The 10,142-nt window shown below is 46.5% G+C and overlaps 1 protein-coding gene across 1 annotated transcript in view; it reads right to left on the reverse strand.

Moving 5' to 3' along the window:
• Nucleotides 1-7,919, reverse strand: part of LOC143933355 (serine protease inhibitor swm-1-like) — a 10,097-nt gene extending 2,178 nt beyond the window's left edge. Inside the window, 4 exon segments of the mRNA XM_077456221.1 lie at nt 2,211-2,257; nt 2,259-2,269; nt 7,581-7,655; nt 7,866-7,919. Of these exon segments, the coding sequence (XP_077312347.1) occupies nt 2,211-2,257; nt 2,259-2,269; nt 7,581-7,655; nt 7,866-7,919 (187 nt within the window).
• Nucleotides 7,920-10,142: the final 2,223 nt, after the last annotated feature.

Genomic DNA, 10,142 nt, shown 5'->3' on the forward strand with positions numbered 1-10,142 from the left:
CCACCACCAGGTATCATAGAGAGGGTGGATCTTCACAATGAGGACCTAGACAGCAGTGGAACTCTTTATTACCCTTTATTACTTGTATTACTCCCAGTTACATCAATGCTGGGGGTGGTCTTTTATTACTCCCACTCACACCAATCTTGGGGGGAGGTGTATTACTCCCACTGACATCAACCAATGCTGGGAGGGTATTACTCTCATTGACCCCAATGCCCGGGGGGTTACTCCCACTGACACCAGTGCTTTGGGACTTCTATTACTCTCACTGACACCATCCAATGCTGGGGGGGTGTATTACTCTCACTGACACCAACCAATGTTGGGGGGTATTATTCTCACTGACTCCATCCAGTGCTGGGGGGTATTACTCTCACTGACTCCATCCAGTGCTGGGGGGTATTACTCTCAATGACACCAACCAATGCTGGGGGGTATTACTCTCAATGACACCAACCAATGCTGGGGGATATTACTCTCACTGACACCAACCAATGCTGGGGGGGTATTACTCTCACTGACACCAACCAATGCTGGGGGGGGGTATTACTCTCACTGACACCAACCAATGTTGGGGGGTATTACTCTCACTGACACAAATGCTGGTTGATCTTTTATTACTCCCACTCACACCAATCCTGGGGTGGGGGGGCAATTATTACTCTCATTGACCCCAATCTTGGGTGGTTACTCCCACTGACACCAACCAATGCTGGTGTGGGGGTATTTATCTCACTGCCATCAATGCTGGTGGCTCTTTTATTACTCCCACTAACACCAATCCTGAGGTGGGGGGGGGGGGGAGGTTTAAAACTCTCACTGACATTAGTGCTTTGGTACTTCTATTACTCTCACTGACACCACACCAACCAATGCTGAGGGGTATTACTCTCACTGACAGCCAGCAACCAATGCTGGGGGGTATTACTCTCACTGACACCAACCAATGCTGGGGGGTATTACTCTCACTGACACCAACCAATGCTGAGGGGTATTACTCTCACTGACACCAACCAATGCTGAGGGGTATTACTCTCACTGACACCAACCAATGCTGAGGGGTATTACTCTCACTGACAGCAACCAATGCTGAGGGGTATTACTCTCATTGACACCAACCAATGCTGGGGGGTATTACTCTCATTGACACCAACCAATGCTGGGGGGTATTACTCTCATTGACACCAACCAATGCTGGGGGGTATTACTCTCACTTACACAAATGCTGGTCGATCTTTTATTACTCACACTCACACCAATCCTGGGGGGGGGGGGGGGGGGTTATTACTCCCATTGACACCAACCAATCCTGGGAGGGTATTACTCTCATTGACCCCAATGCTGGAGTATTACTCTCACTGACACCAACCAATGCTGGGGGGTATTACTCTCACTGACACCAATGCTGGGGGGTATTACTCTCACTGACACCAACCAATGCTGAGGGGTATTACTCTCACTGACAGCAACCAATGCTGAGGGGTATTACTCTCACTGACAGCAACCAATGCTGAGGGGTATTACTCTCACTGACAGCAACCAATGCTGAGGGGTATTACTCTCACTGACAGCAACCAATGCTGAGGGGTATTACTCTCATTGACACCAACCAATGCTGGGGGGTATTACTCTCATTGACACCAACCAATGCTGGGGGTATTACTCTCACTTACACAAATGCTGGTCGATCTTTTATTACTCACACTCACACCAATCCTGGAGGGGGGGGGGGGATTATTACTCCCATTGACACCAACCAATCCTGGGAGGGTATTACTCTCATTGACCCCAATGCTGGGGTATTACTCTCACTGACACCAACCAATGCTGGGGGGGGTTATTACTCTCACTAACACCAATGCTGGTTGGTCTTTTATTACACCCACTGACACCGATTCTGAGGGGGGCTTTTTTTATAGCAACCGACACCATTCTGACCACAGACACATGGTAATTTTTGTTGCTCCTACTAACTTCTAATGCTGGGGTATTAAAGCCCCCCCCCCCCACTGACCACAGTTTGGCCCCCAAATAGTGTGATAGACAGTGAAGTGGCCCTTTGTTTGAGTTTGGGGCCCCTGATCTGAAGAGATGACGTCACCATCATAGATAACCCCGATCACACACGGTACAGGATTATCCACGGATGATTACAGAGCCGACTTCCCTATAAATCATTGTAGAAGATATACATGTATTTTCCTCACCAATTAGTGCCAGAAGGAATGCGGAGGATGGCCCCATGATTACCACGTTTGTCAATTTCCTGAAACAAAGAGAAAAGACGAACACTACAGATGAGACACAGAAAGATGCACAGTATAAGTATTTACAATATATTACAGGATACAATTTGTGATCACACTCTTCAAACAAACTGTCAATAATGAACTCTGCTTCTGAAAATCCAAAAGTTCTTTTATTATGGGCAGTAGTAAATAGTAAAATACACATTTATGGCCAGTAGATGGAGCTGAGGAGTACATAAATACCGGACGACCACGCTGGGCAGACGCTACTATCTGAGGATTTTCTGTGCTGAATTTGTTTTAACTACATCATGTAAGTGGACAAATACATTTGTGTATCTAATAAATATAACTGATCCTGACCTAGAGGCGCTTATTTTTTTTTGTCTTTACAGCTTGGTTTCCTACTGCACATGCGTGAGTCGCGCTGCGCGTCTTGACTGGTCCCTGCTGTCTTCTGGAACCTGTGTGTCTCTCAGAAGACGGGGGGGGGGGTGGAGGAGGGGCCAGACATATCGTAGATCGCCGCAAATTCTGTGGCAATCTATAGCCAGAAGTGCAAGCAAATATCTGTATTAAACAGGTATCTGCTCCCCCCTCCCCCCGAAAGGTGTCAAATGTGACACACCGGAGGGGCAGGGAGGGGGGGCAATGAATAAGCGGAAGTTCCATTTTTGGGGGAACTCTGTATTACAACAAATTCAGATTGAAATGTATGTCTGGGGAAAAAAAAATCATTATGGCCACTAGATGGCATACTTATTTCTCACTATAGCCGGTGTAGTGTCACATTTTGCTGCCTATCACAGGATGCTGCGGAAGTGACGTTGTTGCGTACTGCGCATGCGCGATGCGTTCCAAACACTCGCGCCGTGCGTTCCAACATAGTTTCGGCAATACAGTTCAGCGAAACCATCACATAATGTTACAGAAGTGACGTTACACACAACACAAACACTGGGCCGTGCATTACAACACTAATACTTCCCTTGTTACCTAGTAGGTTTTGCATTGCTGGGACTTGTAGTGCCTATCCTGAGCTACATGCTTCAATGTTCAGTGTCCTCATCCTTATCCCCGAGCTTCAATGTTCAGTGTCCATCCTTATCCCCGTGCTTCAATGTACAGTGTCCTCATCCCTATCCGCGAGCTTCAATGTTCAGTGTCCTCATCCCTATCCCCCTGCTTCAATGTTCAGTGTCCTCATCCTTATCCCCGAGCTTCAATGTTCAGTGTCCTCATCCTTATCCCCGAGCTTCAATGTTCAGTGTCCTCATGCTTATCCCCGAGCTTCAATGTTCAGTGTCCTCATCCTTATCCCCGTGCTTCAATGTTCAGTGTCCTCATCCTTATCCCCGAGCTTCAATGTTCAGTGTCCTCATCCTTATCCCCGAGCTTCAATGTTCAGTGTCCTCATCCTTATCCCCGAGCTTCAATGTTCATTGTCCTCATCCTTATCCCCGAGCTTCAATGTTCAGTGTCCTCATCCCTATCCCCCTGCTTCAATGTTCCGTGTCCTCATCCCTATCCCCGAACTTCAATGTTCAGTGTCCTCATCCCTATCCCCCTGCTTCAATGTTCAGTGTCCTCATCCCTATCCCCGAGCTTCAATGTTCAGTGTCCTCATCCTTATCCCCGAACTTCAATGTTCAGTGTCCTCATCCCTATCCCCATGCTTCAATGTTCAGTGTCCTCATCCCTATCCGCGAGCTTCAATGTTCAGTGTCCATCCTTATCCCCGAGCTTCAATGTTCAGTGTCCTCATCCTTATCCCCGAGCTTCAATGTTCAGTGTCCTGATCCTTATCCCTGTGCTTCAATGTTCAGTGTCCTCATCCTTATCCCCGAGCTTCAATGTTCAGTGTCCTCATCCTTATCCCCGAGCTTCAATGTTCAGTGTCCTCATGCTTATCCCCGAGCTTCAATGTTCAGTGTCCTCATCCTTATCCCCGAGCTTCAATGTTCAGTGTCCATCCTTATCCCCGAGCTTCAATGTTCAGTGTCCTCATCCTTATCCCCGAGCTTCAATGTTCAGTGTCCTCATCCTTATCCCTGAGCTTCAATGTTCAGTGTCCTCATCCCTATCCCCCTGCTTCAATGTTCAGTGTCCTCATCCCTATCCCCGAGCTTCAATGTTCAGTGTCCTCATCCCTATCCCCCTGCTTCAATGTTCAGTGTCCTCATCCCTATCCCCCTGCTTCAATGTTCAGTGTCCTCATCCTTATCCCCCTGCTTCGATGAGGACACTGAACATCGAAGCATGGGGATAAGGATGAGGACACTGAACATTGAAGCACAGGGATAAGGATGAGGACACTGAACATTGAAGCTCGCGGATAGGGATGAGGACACTGAACATTGAAGCACGGGGATAAGGATGGACACTGAACATTGAAGCACGGGGATAAGGATGGACACTGAACATTGAAGCTCGGGGATAAGGATGAGGACACTGAACATTGAAGCATGGGGATAGGGATGATGACACTGAACATTGAAGCTAGGGGATAAGGATGAGGACACTGAACATTGAAGCAGGGGGATAGGGATGAGGACACTGAACATTGAAGCAGGGGGATAAGGATGAGGACACTGAACATTGAAGCTCGAGGATAGGGATGAGGACACTGAACATTGAAGCACGGGGATAAGGATGGACACTGAACATTGAAGCTCGGGGATAAGGATGAGGACACTGAACATTGAAGCATGGGGATAGGGATGAGGACACTGAACATTGAAGCATGTAGCTCAGGATAGGCACTACAAGTCCCAGCAATGCAAAACCTACTAGGTAACAAGGGAAGTATTAGTGTTGTAACGAACGGCCCAGTGTTTGTGTTGTCTGTAACGTCACTTCCGTAACATTATGTGATGGTTTCGCTGAACTGTATTGCCGAAACTATGTTGGAACGCACGGCGCGAGTGTTTGGAACGCATCGCGCATGCGCAGTACGCAACAACGTCACTTCCGCAGCATCCTGTGATAGGCAGCAAAATGTGACACTACACCAGCACCTTCTAGTGGCCATAATGCAGCATTTTCCCCATTCAAAGATTTGAATTGCATAGCATGATCTTACAAGTGTAATCTCCATCAGAAGCCCATGTGACATGAGGACAATGCTGAAGCTGAAATGCCAATGACAATGCTGAAAAAGAAAAATTACCTAATGTAACTGGTGAACCTGGTGTGGACCCAATTTTGAATTTTGGAGATCCTGGTGTGGACCCAATTTTGGAGAACCTGGTGTGGACCCAATTTTGGAGAACCTGATGTGGACTTAATTTTGGAGATGCTGGTGTGGACCCAATTTTGGAGAACCTGGTGTGGACCCAATTTTGGAGAACCTGGTGTGGACCCAATTTTGGAGAACCTGGTGTGGACCCAATTTTGGAGAACCTGGTGTGGACCCAATTTTGGAGAACCTGATGTGGACCCAATTTTGGAGAACCTGGTGTGGACCCAATTTTGGAGAACCTGGTGTGGACCCAATTTTGGAGAACCTGGTGTGGACCCAATTTTGGAGAACCTGGTGTGGACCCAATTTTGGAGAACCTGGTGTGGACCCAATTTTGGAGATCCTGGTGTGGACCCAATTTTGGAGAACCTGGTGTGGACCCAATTTTGGAGAACCTGGTGTGGACCCAATTTTGGAGAACCTGGTGTGGACCCAATTTTGCATGATCCTGGTGTGGACCCAATTTTGGAGATCCTGGTGTGCTGGTGACACTTCCTTCTCATGATTGCAGTTGGTTCCAGCCGTTGGTCATTTCAGCACCCAATTTAAGATACAGCAGTTTGTGCCGGCATGTGTGCCTTGGGAGTATTGCATTGCAGGTGACAATGCAGGCACTCACCTGGGAGCCGGGGACAAAGTATTCTCACCCTATAACAAGAAATGCCTGAACAATGACCTTCATGGCAGGATCACTCGGGATTATTTTAGAATCTGAAAAGTTATTGAAAGCAACTATTTATTTTTATACTATGTGATTAAAATTTTGGACCCAGATCCTGGTGTGGACCCAATTTTGGAGAACCTGGTGTGGACCCAATTTTGGAGATCCTGGTGTGGACCCAATTTTGGAGAACCTGGTGTGGACTCAATTTTGGAGAACCTGGTGTGGACCCAATTTTGGAGATCCTGGTGTGGACCCAATTTTGGAGACCCTGGTGTGGACCCAATTTTGGAGACCCTGGTGTGGACCCAGTTTTGGAGACCCTGGTGTGAACCCAATTTTGGAGAACCTGGTGTGGACCCAATTTCTGAGATCCTGGTGTGGACCCAATTTTGGAGACCCTGGTGTGGACCCAATTTTGGAGACCCTGGTGTGGACCCAATTTTGGAGATGCTGGTGTGGACCCAATTTTGGAGAACCTGGTGTGGACTCAATTTTGGAGATCCTGGTGTGGACCCAATTTTGGAGACCCTGGTGTGGACCCAATTTTGGAGAACCTGGTGTGGACCCAATTTTGGAGAACCTGGTGTGGACCCAATTTTGGAGAACCTGGTGTGGACCCAATTTTGGAGAACCTGGTGTGGACCCAATTTTGGAGACCCTGGTGTGGACCCAATTTTGGAGACCCTGGTGTGGACCCAATTTTGGAGAACCTGGTGTGGACCCAATTTTGGAGAACCTGGTGTGGACCCAATTTTGGAGACCCTGGTGTAGAGCCAATTTTGGAGACCCTGGTGTGGACCCAATTTTGGAGACCCTGGTGTGGACCCAATTTTGGAGAACCTGGTGTGGACCCAATTTTGGAGAACCTGGTGTGGACCCAATTTTGGAGACCCTGGTGTGGACCCAATTTTGGAGAACCTGGTGTGGACCCAATTTTGGAGAACCTGGTGTGGACCCAATTTTGGAGATCCTGGTGTGGACCCAATTTTGGAGAACCTGGCGTGCTGGTGACACTTCCTTCTCATGATTGCAGTCGGTTCCAGCCGTTGGTCATTTCAGCACCCAATTTAAGATACAGCAGTTTGTGCCGCCACGTGTGCCTTGCAGGTGACAATGCAGGCACTCACCTGGGAGCCGGGGACAAAGTATTGTCACCCTATAACAAGAAATGCCTGAACAATGACCTTCATGGCAGGATCACTCGGGATTATTTTAGAATCTGAAAATTTAAAGTTATTGAAAGCAACTTTTGCCATTGCAAGGCATGCATTAACATGTTAAAGCTTGGACAAATGTATATTATGATACAAAAAAAGTTGTAAAGTAACATTTAAATACATATATCTCGGAAATAATAAGTTGATGAGTGAAGTCTTTGGTAAAGAGCTAGAAAAATGTTGGAATATCAGGATGTGGCACTGACCTGTGTGGTGTAGTAGTCGGAGGGTCCTGTATCAGGTATGGCCGGGTTCGGGATTATATAGGGTGAGGGGTGGAGCTGTGACCATAGAGTAGATGGGTGCGGCACAGTAATTGGTTCTCAGATCTCGTTCTTTCGGAATTTCCATTGTTGTAACACATACATAACATCATTTCGTCATCATTGTTCCAGATATAAAATGCCAGCGAGGACACACGGGGCACCTATAATTAGTAGGTTGGCACGCCATGGTGCCACAGTGTCATTTAATTGGGCTTGTCCTTGTACTAATCCAAAGCTTGCCCTCTGGCATTCAGCTGATCCAATTCTGTCATCATCCATTATATCTGAGCTTCACAAATCTATATTGATAACTTCCTGACATGAAACAGTAGGCAGCAACAGTATATTTTATCATTAAAAGCCTTCCTTGAGATCCAATCAATGACTTTGCCTAGGCTCCTGGTGCCCAGCCCATGGCCAAGGGCCCTTGTGCAGCCCTCTGGTATTTTTTTTTTTTTCTGTGCATCCTTCGGGGCCCCTATAGACAGTAATCTGTGTTTCCCTATTGCCTTATTATCCACTTGACCTCTGGAAGATTTACCCCCCCCCCCCCTCATGACCAGGTCATTTTTTTTTGTGATACGGCACTGCGTTACTTCAAATGACAATTGCGCGGCCATGCAACATTATACCCCCAAAAAAAAATAATGTCTCCTTTTTCTTCATAAATATTCAAAAAAATTCATAAAATATTCTTTTGTTGGTATTTGATCACCTCTGCTGTTTTTATTTTTTGAGCTATAAACAAAAAAAAAAATGACAATTTTGAAAAAAATATATATATATATTTTTTTTACTTTTTGCTATAAAAGATATCCAACAAAAAATGTAAAAAAAAAAAATATTTCTTCATCAATTTAGCCCAATATATATTCTGCTACATATTTTTGGTAAGAAAAATAAATAAATAAACGTATATTGATTGGTTTGCGCAGACATTATAGCGTCTACAAACTATGGGATATTTTTATTTATTTATTAAATTTTTTTACTAGTAATGGCGGCGATCAGCGAAATATAGCGGGACTGCGATATTGCGGTGGACAAATTAGTGACACTAATACAGTGATCAGTGCTAAAAAAATAAATAAAAATGCACTGTCACTGTTCTAATGACACTGGGTGGCAAGGGGTTATCTTCAGGGGCGATCAAAGGGTTAACTGTGTGCCTAGCCTGCGCTTACTCACTGTGGGGGAGGTGCTTTGACTAGGGGGGAAGGCAAGGCTCTGCAGGAACACAGGATCAATGCTTTCCTTTCTGACGGAACGGCAATCTGCCTTGTTTACATAGGCAGATTGTTGCTCTGTCTGTACTGTGTAATCGTCGGGGGGGGGGGGGGGCTAGCGGACATCGAGTCCGCGGTACCCGCCGCTGGGCTCCAGCTGTGATCACACGCGTGGGACCCGGACGTATCAGATCACATACTAGGATCTGCCAGTAAATGTACGGTGGGCGGTCCACAAAGTATTTATAGCAGTGATCTTTAGCAGTCTCATGCAGGGCTGCTGTTAGAAATCACTGGGTGGGCAAAATGCCGCGACTACGTAGATCCATCCTGACAATACCTAAAATTAGGGAGGATATAGGTTTTCCGGGGGCCCAGTGAGATATTATGAAGCTTCCCACTTAACCACTTCCCACCCAAGAATGTCATATGACGTCTTTGAATTTTAGTGGGAATATCTGAATGATGCCTGCAGCTACAGGCATCATTCAGATATCCTTGTTTGCAGCCAGCAATTCTGTGCACCATAAGAACGATCATATTGGCAGTTCCGCCGCTTGATCGCTCTTACAGGGAACGGGAGGGGAATTCTTCTCTGGGCTCTCCCCGGAGAAAGAGCCAGCCGCCACCAGATGATGAGCATAGAGATTTCCGATGGTCATCTCTATGATGGTTCGTTGAACAGGGCACCACGTTATGACGTCACGTCCGGGCCGCGGTTGTAAACAAAGCCACGATCGTGGCTGGTAAGCATGAGATCGTAGATTTTTTTTTTTACGATCTCATGCTTTCCAGCCTGAAGGAGAGATGTGAGGTCTTATTGACCCCGCATGTCTCCATAAAGAGGACCTGTCATGACTGATTCCTATTACAAGGGATGTTTACATTCCTTGTAATGGGAATAAAAGTGATCAAAAAATAAATAAAAAAGTAAAAAAACAATAAATAAATTAAATAATTTAAAATGCCCCTGTCCCCGGTAGCGCGTGCTCAGAAGTGAACGCACGTTAGTCCCGCCCACATATGTAAACGCCGTTCAAAGGTATCACAACGGCTCACCGCCAGTATACAAGTCCCAAACCAGGGTTTAGGGTTCCTGTCTGCTTTGAGGTACCCCAAAGGCTCCAGGAGTTCAGCAAACAAATGTTGCAGTCACCGGGCAGTCCACCCCAGATAGCAAAGGACAAATCGCCACAAATTTGTGGCGGTGTTGAATTGTAAGTCCGTTAACTTTCTGCACATTTTTACCAGTGTTCTGGCAGATAGTGTCCTGCCA

Source organism: Lithobates pipiens, unplaced genomic scaffold (genome assembly GCF_037356315.1).
Source record: "Lithobates pipiens isolate NorthernLeopardFrog02 unplaced genomic scaffold, aLitPip1_a1.2 Scaffold_27, whole genome shotgun sequence".
Taxonomy (NCBI): Eukaryota; Metazoa; Chordata; class Amphibia; order Anura; family Ranidae; genus Lithobates; species Lithobates pipiens.